At 46.7% G+C, this 12,736-nt stretch overlaps 1 protein-coding gene across 3 annotated transcripts; it reads right to left on the bottom strand.

Annotated features, from left to right (window-relative positions):
- Positions 1-840: 840 nt before the first annotated feature.
- ZNF575 (zinc finger protein 575) lies at positions 841-11,790 on the bottom strand. 3 transcript variants are annotated; one of them, XM_061597184.1, is made up of 3 exons: positions 9,184-9,361; positions 4,096-4,209; positions 841-3,410 (listed from the first exon to the last, which is right to left on the bottom strand). In XM_061597184.1, the coding sequence occupies exons 1-3, from the start codon at positions 9,254-9,256 to the stop codon at positions 2,713-2,715; spliced, it is 885 nt and encodes a 294-aa protein (XP_061453168.1). In that variant the 5' UTR covers positions 9,257-9,361; the 3' UTR covers positions 841-2,712. The 3 variants fall into 3 exon arrangements, with proteins under 3 accessions (XP_061453168.1, XP_061453169.1, XP_061453170.1); XM_061597185.1 differs by lacking the exon at positions 9,184-9,361 and adding an exon at positions 11,454-11,790 and having other exon boundaries at positions 844-3,410; XM_061597186.1 differs by lacking the exon at positions 9,184-9,361 and adding an exon at positions 5,974-6,069 and having other exon boundaries at positions 844-3,410.
- Between the last annotated feature and the right edge of the window lie 946 nt (positions 11,791-12,736).

Raw genomic sequence — 12,736 nt, 5'->3', positions numbered from 1 at the left:
GTGGCAGTTTTTGTTCAAATGTGGCAACAAGAGATGGCAGAAGTAGTTGAACAGCCCATGGTAAAACTATTAGATCCTTTGCCTTGACTTTGCAACTCGTCTGTCGTTCACTCCCCCCCTTCCCCATCCTGCTCATACAGCCCCATGTTTCCTTTGTTTCTGACATGATTTTTTTTAAAAAAAACCCTACAAACTATTTGCACAAACAATTTAAAAGTAAGTAAGAGGCAAGGACTCCTAGGGCTAACGAGTGTTTAGATCAGTCATTCCCAAACTCCCCCACCCATCCCCTGGACCACTTGCAAATTGCTGATGGCCTTGTTGGACTGCTTAATGGTTTGTCTTTTCTGCCTCTTATAGCAATTGTAATGGAGGGCACTATATGCTGCCCAGTGGCATGCAAGCTGTAATGTGATAAATTGTAATGCAAAGTAAGAAATAAAAGATATTTTATAGAATCATAGAACAGTAGAGTTGGAAGACGCCTTGAAGGCCATTGAGTCCAACCCCCTGCTTTAAGCAGACAGGCCGTAGACCACCTGAATAAAGCTCAGACCAGTGCTCCATGGCCCAGTTTAGAACCCCTGGGATAGCTGATTTGTCAATTATCTGTCTCATTCACCATGAGGAATAGAGATCTTATTAGACTCTAAGGTTTTTTTTTTAAAAAAAAATACTTAGTGAATTTGGAATATTTAGGCACAAGTACTTTGATACACACCAGCAATGATTGTTAAGAACTGCCTTTTTGGATCTGCTGACGTCCAATTCATCTAGCCGCCTGTTTCCAGCAGCCAAATGCTTTGGAAACTTACAGAAATATGTACCTTCCCCTATTCCCATCATCTGATACACAGAAGTAGGCTGCCTCCAACCATAGCAGTTGCAAACTGGTGCTAGACCCATCCTCTGCAGGTTTTGTCTAAAGACTACATTTATCCTATATTCCAAGTTCAGCTGAACCTCAAATCTGTTAGCTTTCATATGTTTTATTAATTTTTTTCAAGAAAAATAAGACAAAAAAACCCTCCAGGCTCCCAGCAGAGTTCTATTTTTAGTATCGACTACAAACAGACCATGGATCAATCAACCCCCCCCCCGCAACAATCTGAACAAATGCTTACCCCAAAGAGTGGGGAATCAATTTTGTTTAGGGGGGGGGAGGTAAAAGGTACTTTGGCAAATGTCACAAGGAAGGAAGCGTTTGTACAGAATTCATCCAAAAATATAGGTAGAAGGTAGACTTGTGTCTAGAAAATGGAGACAGGACTGGTGTGTGTCAAGAGAAATCCAACATTTCAACCAAGATAGTAACCCCAGAAGACTGGGGTGAGGAGATAGGACAGGACAGGAGGGTGGTTCTGCCTCTCTAGGCATATGTGGTGAAATGGCCACACAGCAGAAGCAAAGGAATCAGGCTGTAAAAAGTTGTGTATACCACATGATGAAAAACAAAATTAGTACATCCTCATCCAGAAACAGAAACCTGTGTGCATAAGCAGCTTTCAGCCACAGGCAGGCTCCTCTGTCAAAGTGGCCAGGGCCATCTCTTGATGCAATTAGGAACAATTTTCCGGTCCCACCAATTTTTATGTGCGACTAGCTGCCCGCAACAGTAGCTGGCTCGGGTCAGATTCTAGGCCAAGAAAAGCAAAAAAAACAAAACAAAAAAAAGGCAGTAAAACAATTGGCAGCCTGAATACAAAGCACACATTTGCAAAATTATTCTACTGCTTCTCAGTGGGAGGGCCCACAACTGTACAGAGTGCACAACCCTTCCCCCAACTTGCTGATTCTTCCAACTTAAGCTGCCCCCTTTTGACTATTTCACAGGAATTGCAACCATGGTTTCAGACTTATCTCTGGCTTCATAAGGCCTAGAAACGTGTTTTCTTAAACTGCACCCATGATGCCAGCTTGAGACTGTGGTATGCCAGTGTGTGTGAGAAACCTCCCCCCCCCTTTCTTTTAAGCCACAGCTTGGATGCAAAAACAGGGTTTGCTAGGCCACAGTATACAACCAGTGTACATCCCAGAAACAGCAGATTTGCAGATTCTAATTTAAGTGGAGCCTTCAGTTGTAGGGATGATGATTTCTACATTTCAATGCAAGCATGCATCAGCTGAGCACAGAAAACATACAGCCTTGGCAATGGTTGGGGTTTTTCCCCTCCATACAAAGAAAATGCAAACTTCTGCTTTCCGTGAGGCTACGAAAGATTTGTGCATATCCATTCACTTTCCATGATGTTATGTGAGCTTCTTTTGAAACTGGCAATCAGAGGTTTGGTTTGCTTGGGTGGTTTGTTTGTTTGTGGTATCTGTGCAGTGGTGAGGCAGCAGACCATGGCACTCTAGGTTCACGGCTCACCGATGCACAACTTTGCAGAACTTGTTAGGGTTGCAGAATATGCCATTGCTTAGTGTGGAACTGGGCTTCTCTTACCACACATTTTGGCTTTTTTTTTTTTTTAGCATGGTATAAACAGCTTGGGCTATGGGGTGGTGGTGATCAACTTGGCAGAGCGGAAAGCCGTGGCAAGACCCTAAGCACAAGTGCTGTGAAACCATGGGTCATCAAAGGGCATCTTTGTGTAATCCAAACATCCCTCCCTTATTATTTACAATGATTCCACTGCACTCACCAAGTATCCAAATTAGCTAATTTCCTCCCTTTGCCCCCATGTTGTCCGGACTCTTGTGAGCTCAGCCTTAGGGCCTCTCTCCATTGCTGTGGCCCTTGTTTTGGGATAAGTCATCCCCCACTTCCCCATCCTCGTGCACCCGCTGGTGAAGTGTCAGGTTGCGGAGCTGGCGGAAGCTCTTGCTGCAGCGCATGCACGGGTAGGGGCGCCCCGCCGCAGCTGCCACGTGGATCTGCTGATGGGCAGCCAACTTGGATGGATAACAAAAGCTCTTCCCGCAGCGGTTGCAGGGGTACGGACGTTGCCCTGTGTGCGTGCGGCGGTGGGCTGCCAACTTGGAAGGGTAGCAGAAGCTCTTGGGGCAATCGGCGCATTTGTAGGGGCGCTCCGGCGTGTGGATCCATTGGTGGGCAGCCAGCTTGGAGCGGTGTCCAAAGCGCTTGGGGCAGAGAGTGCAGGGGTAAGGGCGCTCGCCGGTGTGCGTGCGGCGGTGGGCGGCCAGTTTGGACGGGTAACTGAAGCTCTTGGGGCAATCGGGGCATTTGTATGGGCGCTCGGCGCAGTGGGTCCATTGGTGTGTGGCCAGCTTGGAGCGGTACACAAAGCGCTTGCCACAGTCTTTGCACTGATAGGGGCGCTCAGAGGGCAACACAGCTGGAGGCCGTGGGCGGCGGGGACGAGCTGGCTTGGGGGACTCCGTGGTGGGCGGGGAAGACAGGGCCGTGGGCGAAGGAGACTTGGCGTTCACTTTCAGGGCCTGCGGTTCTGGAAGAGAAGAGGAAATCAGAAGCTCACACCAACCACTGCACATCCTATTCTCTTCCTTTGTCAACCTGAAGATCATTCCCTCACGTCCCAGCAATTTATTTGTCCTACTTCTCTAAACCCTGTCATTTCACCTACATGTGCACTAAATGGGCCCCCCTCCAATTCTACACCTCTTACCCTATGGGAAGTCTTCCCAAACAGAGCACCCAGCTGTGTAGGATCCAAACAGGTATCCTCCAGAGGTTTTCGACTGTAACTCCCATTGTAGTCCAAAACACCTGGAGGACAAGAGCAGTCGTGGGGAGCCTTTGACCTTCCAGATGTTTCTGGACTCCCAACTCCATCATCCCCAGCAAGCATGGCCAATGGTCAGCGATCAAAGGCGCTGTAGCCCAGCAACATCTGGAGGGCCGCAGGCTCCCCATCCTGGGTGCAGACAGTACTGAACTAGATGGACCATCAGCTTGACGCAAGAGAAGGCTGCTTCGTACGCGGAAGATGCCTGCCTGCGTCGCTCAGCCCTATGATCCGCTGCCATGGCCCACAGTGAACCACATCCAGCCCATGCCCTGAGGGCAGAAAAAAACAGGCTTGTGCTAGAACACATGGCTGGCAGGACACCACCTAGCCCAAGGGCAGATCAGTCAAGATGCTCCTAGATGGGTTTCCTGACATCCCTTACCCCCAATGCTGCTGTTCAGAGGGTTGCTGGCCACGCCGTTCTTGCTGTTGCTCATGCAGGGCTGTTCCCCCCTTTCCAGCATCAGGACCAGGCTCGGGCGGGCAAGAATGTAACCTGCACAAATGGAGGGGTGGGAGAATAGAATGATTTCTTCACCATACACGGCAATCGATGATGATGGTAAGACAGGAGAGGGAGGATTCAGTATGCTTTTAAGAGATAAGAACATAGGAAGCTGCCTTATAGCCAGCCTGACCATTGGACTTTTTAGCTCAGTATTGTCGACACTGATAGGCAGCAGCTCTCCAGGGTTTCAGTCTGGTCTCTCCCAGCCCTGCCTACAAATACAGGGGACTGAACCCGGGACCTTCTGCATGCAGATCCTCTACTGTTGAGCTTCATCCCTTCCCCACAAGCTGTGTGTAATTGTCCAAAATACTTGCACTGAGAAAAGGTAAATTCACTTTGTGGCTTGTATGCATTTCCCTGGAAGTTAAGAAACTCGGTGCATGTTGCTTGTGGGGGCAAAGAGGGCCTGAAACCTTGCTCTCTGGCTGCTAGAAATGCTACAGAGCTCCTCTCTGGCATGTGAGGTTTCTTACGCACTTTTAAGCCTATTTACCTAGGCCTAAGGAACTAGGAACTTGGTGTTTTTTAAAAAAAGGAAACAGTTTTTATTTATTTCTCTGCCAGCAGCCTCTGATAAACTCTGAACAGATTTCATGCAGGTCTGCTGCTTCGGTAGGACTCTAGGTGTGGGCCAGCAGGGAAAGCATGTCTGCGCCAAACAGGAATTGATAGGTCTCCTTAAGTAAACAAAAACAATCTTAAAAAGCAGTTTTGAATGGAGCAGCAGTGCTGATACAGGGTGTGTTGAACATTTCCCTTCCACCACCACCCATTAAGATTGGCCCTGCTTGAAAGGGGTGAGCTAGCGGAATACCAACAGTAGCAATGGTTTTGACTGGGAAAGACAGCAGGGAATAAAGGTTTAAACACTCCCTATCCCTGGTACTGTGACTCCGATACAAACTGGAGGCTGACTTCCTTCCAGGGGCGTGGCTCTTCTGGGAATTTGGGAACTGGAAACTGTCCTGATACCCTAAAGCAATTGGGATCTGACTTGGCACATTATATTTAGTCTATAACACCCCCCCCAAAAAAGTATACATGCCATGTTCATTTTGCATGCTGTACACATACCTCAAATGTTTTTCTAATAGCCAAAACATAGTATTTGAGCTAAAATGTTTGATTTAGGGGGAAAACACAATACATACTTAATATAGGGAAATGTTACCATTAAACCAATTCAGAGTTACTTGGAAATTATTTTGTTGAGATACATGTATTTTAAAATATGGCAATTCAATTGCACACACTTCCCTTTAAAAGATGAAGGTACTGAAAATCTGTTAAACTCATTTCAGCATGTTTATTGTATGTTTTTGAAGCTGCCCAATTCAACTGATATTGTACTGGTATTCCAATCGTTATGTTGCTAATTAATCTTAATGGAATAGATATATTGATATGGAAAATATAGCAATGGGAAAATACACACACACACACACAGCATCCCTTTCCCTCACAGCCACTGTTAATTTAAAAAATAAAATAGAGAAATCCAATCCCTTACATCACATTTCAACCCTGAGACAGTCTTGTAAACAGTCCCTTGTCTGGTCGCCTATGGTGAGTGAGAAGTGGCTCCAGGTGACTAGGGAGGCCAATTGTGTCTTTCTTCCTTTCTAGACTTCACATAACCATTATAGGGATGTGTGAAGAAGTGGGCTAGTCATTTTTGCGCCCTCATTTGCTGGTTTGGACTCACTGGCACGGGTCAGGCAGGCAACATACAGATTAGACCGGGATTACCTAATGCTACTTCAACAGCACAGTTCCCTCGTGGCTTCTCCTCTCCCGCAAGCCCCTAGGATCCAATTACCGCTCGATTCTGCTCTTGCTCAACTTGGCGTAAGTGTGGAGTTGCTATGGCAACTTGCTCGGAATACAGGCCAGAGAGGAAGAGTTGGTGGATAGACAGCAAGGAAAAGAGAGAGGGATGCCATATGAATTAAGCACAGGGTTGTGTGCTGGTCCAAAGAACAGAGGAGCTCGAAGCCTCATAAACAAGGGCCAGTAGTCATCAAAAAGATGACTCAGGGTCAAAAACCTTAAGAACGTAAGAAAGCACTGCTGGATCAGGCCAGTAGCCCATCTAGTCCAGCATCCTGTTCTCACAGTGGCCAACCAGATGCCCATGGGAAGCCTGCAAGCAGGACCTGAGCGCAAGAGTACTCTCCCCTCCTGTGGCTTCCAGTAGCTGGTTTTCAGAAGCACGCTGCCTCTGACTATGGTGGCAGAGCACAGCCATCATGGCTAGTAGCCAATGATAACCTTGAAGAGAACAGGAATTACTTATGCTAGGTTTCGGCTTCAATATCAATATTCAGGGCCACTTCTAGAACCTGAAATGCCATCATGTGAGAACAGATGAAAGAGCCCCTCAAAATTACAGCCTTCCCACATCCAAGATTCCACAGAAAGGTTTTCAGATCAGATGGGCATCTGCAAAGAGACTCGATGCCCAATATCCTTCATTGTCAGAGACTGCTAAGGCGAGGAACCTGTGGCCCTTGAGATACTGCTGGAAACAACTCCAATCATCTCTGACTGCTGGCCATGCTGGCTGGTGCTGATGGAATTTGGAGGCCAACATCTTGATTTTTTTTTAATGTTTTTAAGATGTTTTGTTTTTAAGATGTGTTTAGTGCCAGTGTGGAGTAGTGGTTAGTGTTGTTGGACTATGACCTGGGAGACCAGGGTTCGAATCCCCACAGAGCCATGATGCTCACTGGGTGACCATGGGCCAGGCCCTACCTCTCAGCCTCAGAGGAAGGCAATGGTCAACCACCTCTGAATACTGCTTACCATGAAAACCATATTCACAGGGTTGCCATAAGTCAGAATCTACTTGAAGGCAGTCCATTTTAGTGCTTTATCATCTGTTTGCCACCCTGGGCTCCGTTTGGGAGGAAGGGCAGAATATACATTTTAATAATAATAGATCTTGGAAGGACACAGATGTTGCCCATCACCGGGGTAATGGAAAGTGGCTGTCTTACTCCACTGAAGAGAAGATCTAGTACATGCCTGTTAAATATGAGGCCAACAGTAACCCCCAGCACCGCATAATTTTGCATTGAATATACCCAGTGCCTTGGACAGGCGTCTCTTTCAATAACTGGCTTTCAGGGGGAGAGAGCAGTCATGCCTCAGGACCTAGCAAAGCAAATGTTTGCATACACAACAATTACAAAACAGTATACATTAAGTTGTCAAAAATGCAAGGAAGTTTGGTTTCTTAGGCTGTGATCCAGGACACATTTTCAAACCAGTGAGAGTAAGTCCCCACTGAACCCAATGGAGTTTACTTCTGAGCAGACATATATTGGGTTGCAGGCTTAGTCTGCAATCCTAGGCACACTTACTCATATGTAAGCATCACTGAAAACAGTGGGACTTCTGAATAAACATGCATAGGATTGTGGTGGAATTGATGGGTTTGGTGATATATTCTGGCAAGGTGTTGTTTTTTGTGTTTGTGTGTGAAGTATGATGGGTGGAGTGTTTGGCCCCAACCCATCTGAACACAAACCGCATGACCTAGTTTATCAGGAAGGGGGTGTGTGCCTACAGTTTGCACCAGCTAGGGAGCCTGACCCACACGGTTTTCAGTAAAGCATTTTTTAAAATTGCTACAGCAGCCATCCTATGCACACTTACCTGGGAGTAAACCCCATGGAGCAGAGTGGCACTTACTTCAGAGTAAACAGTCAGAGGACTGGTCTGTACCTGCAGAGCCCCTCTTCCCTTGCCGCTGGTCATTCCCCCCTTCCCCCTCCAAAGGAAATCAAGACTTGACTTTCTCCACCATCTCCATACCAGGTAATAGTCTAGATTGAAATTGTGTGTGTGTGCATGAGAGAGAGAGGTTATTTATATACCATCGAGGGAAATCTGGATTTGGTGCAGTGCCCCCGGTTTACACCATATTGGTGTGTGTCTCATTATTATTTATTATTTATTTATTAAATTTATACCCCGCCTTATGGCCCAAAGGCCCTCAAGGCGGCTTACAAAAAAACACGAACATAATACATCAATAAAACATAATACATCAATAAAATAATACAGTTCTCAAAATTAAATAACAAATAACATTTGCAGTAACTAACTATAAAATAAGGTGATTCCCGCATCATAACGTAACAGTCAGCAAAACAAAATACAAAAAAAAACAGAACAAAGCAGTAAAAACAAAGATTGTATGGTAATTCAGGAGACACTCATTTCTGTATATGATCAAGGCTGTGTATATTCAGCAACTCTATGGGAGCACAGAGCAGAATGAGTGAATTCAGCTCCTTGAAATCTCAGCTTAATTTTTTTTTAAAGTTAAAGTTCATAGTCCTTGTAGTTATGAAAAAAATAGCTGAAAGGGCACTAGCAACACCTGCTGAAACATCTGAATCGAGATTTTCCATGCCAAAGGAGTTGTAGAGTAAGACTTCCATTAGTTGGAGGCAGAGTTTCACTGTCCTGCATAGGTCTTACACCCTTGGCAAGATTAGAAAAGGAGTACAGTATGTAACATAGCTCTCAAAATGCAGAATAATTCAGAGGTTACAAAAGCATGCTCCTTGATGGTAGCTAGGACATCAGAAAACTTGATTCTGGTAGTTAATGTGTGCCCATGATAAATCACTGGCATCCCATCAGGGCCATCCCAGCAGTCAAGCTCAATACAGCGGCATCCCATGCGCAGGCAACGAGCATGCCTAAATCGGTTTGCAAACATCGGGGGGGGGGGTCAGAAAAAAATATGCCCCTTAATCACCCGCCCCCCTCGGCCTGTACCAGGCCAAGAGGAAATGCAAAGCACCACGGTGGTGCGCTCCAATCCGAATGCAGCTCAATTCTCCTCCTCCCCCCCCCATTGGGCATCCCTCCCGTTTGGACCCCATCGATTTATCCAGCTGTGCCGGGCCTTCCTCCTCCTCCCGCCGCCCAGGCACCACTCACCGACCCGGGAGCCTCCCCCGGCCTCAGGCTGCCTCTGGGGTTTCCCCTTCATGAGCCGATCGCGCCGGGTCATGCTGTCCCCGCGGGGGGCCAGGTGGGGCGCCCCACCGCATCCCTTCCCAAGCCAGTCCCCAGCGAGAAGCGGGCGTAACAGCAGCAGCCGGGCTGGCTGGAAGGCGAAGGAGGGTCTTACTTGCTCGCAGCTCGCTCAGCCAATCGGCGCATTTCCAGGTTTTTTGGGGGGGGATTAACCGGGGGGGGGGAGAGAATGATGTGTGCGCCATGACGGAAACGACGTCGGTGGGGCTCCTCAATTGCAGACCCCCTTCCCAATACGCAGGCGTGAGATTGTATGCAAGGAGGTTTAAACTCAATAGCAGAGCCATTGCAATGAATGGACCTAAATCAGTCATGTCCATTCATCTCAGTGGGTGCTATTCAACCCACTGCATTTGTTTTCATTTTTGTCAGCTGCCTCGAGTCCCAGTTCGGGAGGAAAGGCAGAGTATAAATGAATAAAATAAAAATCCTAGTCCTACTCAGAGACGTCCCAATGAAGTGAATGGACATGACAAAGGCTGCAATCCAATACACACCTACCGGGGAGGAAATCCCATTGAATCCTATGGAGCTTACTTCTAAGCAGACATGCATGGGATTGCACTGGAATTTAGGTTCATTCATTTCCGTGGGTCTACTCCAAGTAGGACTTAGCTGAATAGCACCCAATGGGTCAACAATGAGTAGGGCTAGTTTTGGCTACAACTCATAATTTTTATTTATTATTTGCATTTCTAGCCTACCTCTAAGGAGACATATATGGTTCTTCCCTTCTTCCTTTTCTCCTTACAACAACCCTATGAGGTAGGTTAGGCTGAGAGGGAGTGACTGACCCAACCAAGGTCACCCAGTGAGCTTCTTGGCTGAGTGGGGATTTGTACCCTGGTCTCCCAGGTCATAGTACAACACTCTTAATCACCTCACCACACTACTGACGCGGGTGGAGAAAACCCATCTCCTATTAACAAAGTTTATTTGAAATGAAACTCTTCCGAAGCAGCATGCTTAGGACCAGAGTATGTCTTCACTTGGATTCCTGCATTGAGCAGGGGGTTGGACTTGATGGCCTTATAGGCCCTTTCCAACTCTACAATACTATGAATCTATGACTGTAGCCTAACTGCCAGATCTTGTGCATGCATGGTTACTGGTTAGTAAGCCCCACTGAATTAAACCCTCTTCCACCCAAGTACACAATTGCAGCCTATCAGCCCAAGCCAATACAAGGGTAATTGGAAGTAAGGCCATCTGAATTCAATGGCTCTTACTCCTAAAACGCTATATTACCCAATTGCAGCCCAGGGTGTATTTGCATGCTCATTTAGAAAGAATACTAGGCCATACTGCCAAGTACACATCCATAGGATTGCAGCCCTAGATAAAGCTACGTTGCCTCCCCTCAGTGCAAGGCCTTATCCGAACCAGGGGTTGTAGCCAATGTGAGTCCAACTCAGAGGAGACCCACCAAAAATGCATCTGAGTCTCTACAGAGTGCGCTCATCTCATCCTTGAACGCAAACACCCGCCTCTCTCAATTTGCATGAAAAAGCTTGGTCCGTTATTTTCAATGGGTCTACTCCCAAGTAAACTTAGTAAAGGTTTACATAGCGGTTAAATCATGGTGCAGTCAGGTAATTTTAGAATATGGATTTAACTGTCTCACACACAGCTCCTTTAGACGGTAATCTGTATGACTTCACTCCCTTCAAAAAGTGGTACGCCAGCCCTGTTGAGTTTGGGGGCAGTGCACTCTGTAAGCGCTCAGATGCACTCTTTCTCTACATATGTTCTATGGGATGAGCCCTAATATCGCAAATATGGAATGGGGGGGAGGGAAGAACCCAAACCCCAATAAACCATGACTCCAATTAAGCACTGCATCTCCCCCCCACACACCTTATTTCACTATTATGAAGGCAGCCATGCTATTGAGCACCCATCTAGAGGACTGCGCTGTACTGTATTTCTTAGCAGTTTACGTGGCTATTTTTAAGTGCAAACAAACGCTTTAAAAAGTTCTTCCTGTGCTTCGCGGTTTACAGTCAAAATGTGGTATGGGATGTATTGCGGAGGCGATAGGCGTGGCCTTGTGCCTCGCGGGCCAAATTAGGCCACCGCGGGCCAGAGGTTACCCCACCCATGGGACTGAAAGGCATTCTCCGGCGGCGGCGGGTGTTAAGGGAAGGAAATTTATGATGCTTATACCCTACCTTTCTTCCATGGAAATTAAGGGGAAGGGGGTATGACGTTCCTAAGCGTTCCTCCCCTTGCCACTGACCAGGCCCGGCCCTGCAAGGCTGTTGGAACAAAATCTCTTCGGGCCGTGCCCTGGGATAATTCGAAGGAGGCACTGCAGAGGTCAGCAGGCCAGATTTTCTGAGAGGCTCAGAAGTAGGGCAAGATTCGACATCAAATTGCCAAAAGGAAAGAGTTTAGTTTTCATAGTGTTTCTTGTCATGGTTTTTGAATCTATGTCTACAGAAGACTTCACAAGAACTATATAGCTAAGGTATCAACACGGCTCAAAATACCAATTCTTCCCCCTCCCTCGTCCTCCCTCTTTTGCTTTCAATGCAAAACGATTTGCGCTGTTCACGGAACGCACCGCGCGAATCCCGTTAAGACCGCACAGACCACGAAGGGGAAAAGCGCAACTATTCAGTTTGGTCTGGTTATGTGAAAGTAACATCCAAATGCAACAGCCTACCCTGTCTACAACGAAAAACACATACAAAGGAAAATGCAAACAAAAAAAAAATCACAAGCGGGGTAAGGCAGCGCAGGGGAAAAGGAAAACCACACAGAGAAGCAATCCATCGAACGAGTGAAACTACCTGCTGCAGAATCAACTGAGCAAGCCTTGCCGACAAAATGAGCACGCCCAGTCAGAACCACATTCAGGGACGATTCCACCCGCTCCTCTCCGCAGTATGGTTTCGTCCAATGAAGAGGGTATAAAAGAACGACGTTGTAACGGTGGCTAGTGAAGGACAAAATTAATCGCTTTTTTTTTTTTGCCCACGAGCTCGGGTTTTGAGTTTTTCGTTGGGATTTGCTTTGCCTTGTGCATGCTTTCTGTATCACCACAGCCCCCCGTGTGCTTTAACAGCCATCTGACAAACCGAAATGTAGGAAGTGAAGCTTTTCCCTGGCATAGAAAGCTGCCTTATACTGAGTCAAACCAGTGGAGCATTTAGCTCAGTATTGTCAACACTGACTGGCAACGGCTCTCCAGGATTTCAGACTTCTATCTCTACCAGCTCTACCTGGAGGTGGCAGCCATTCACTGATGCAGTACTGGATGCATCCCATGTACCATAAAGATCAGCTCTGGGAAATCAAAGTATTGTCTTCATGCTTCAGAACAGTTTCAAACTAGAGATATAAAATTTCCAGAAATTTTGAAGTCATGGGGTAAAAAATTCAGGGGGGGGGTGTTTCAGGAAAAAAACAAATTTTAGAAAATATGCAATACATTTTTAGCACTTTTTAC

The sequence above is a fragment of the Rhineura floridana genome, chromosome 15 (genome assembly GCF_030035675.1).
Source record: "Rhineura floridana isolate rRhiFlo1 chromosome 15, rRhiFlo1.hap2, whole genome shotgun sequence".
In the NCBI taxonomy this organism is placed as follows: Eukaryota; Metazoa; Chordata; class Lepidosauria; order Squamata; family Rhineuridae; genus Rhineura; species Rhineura floridana.
This window is presented reverse-complemented; position numbering and strand designations above follow the sequence as displayed.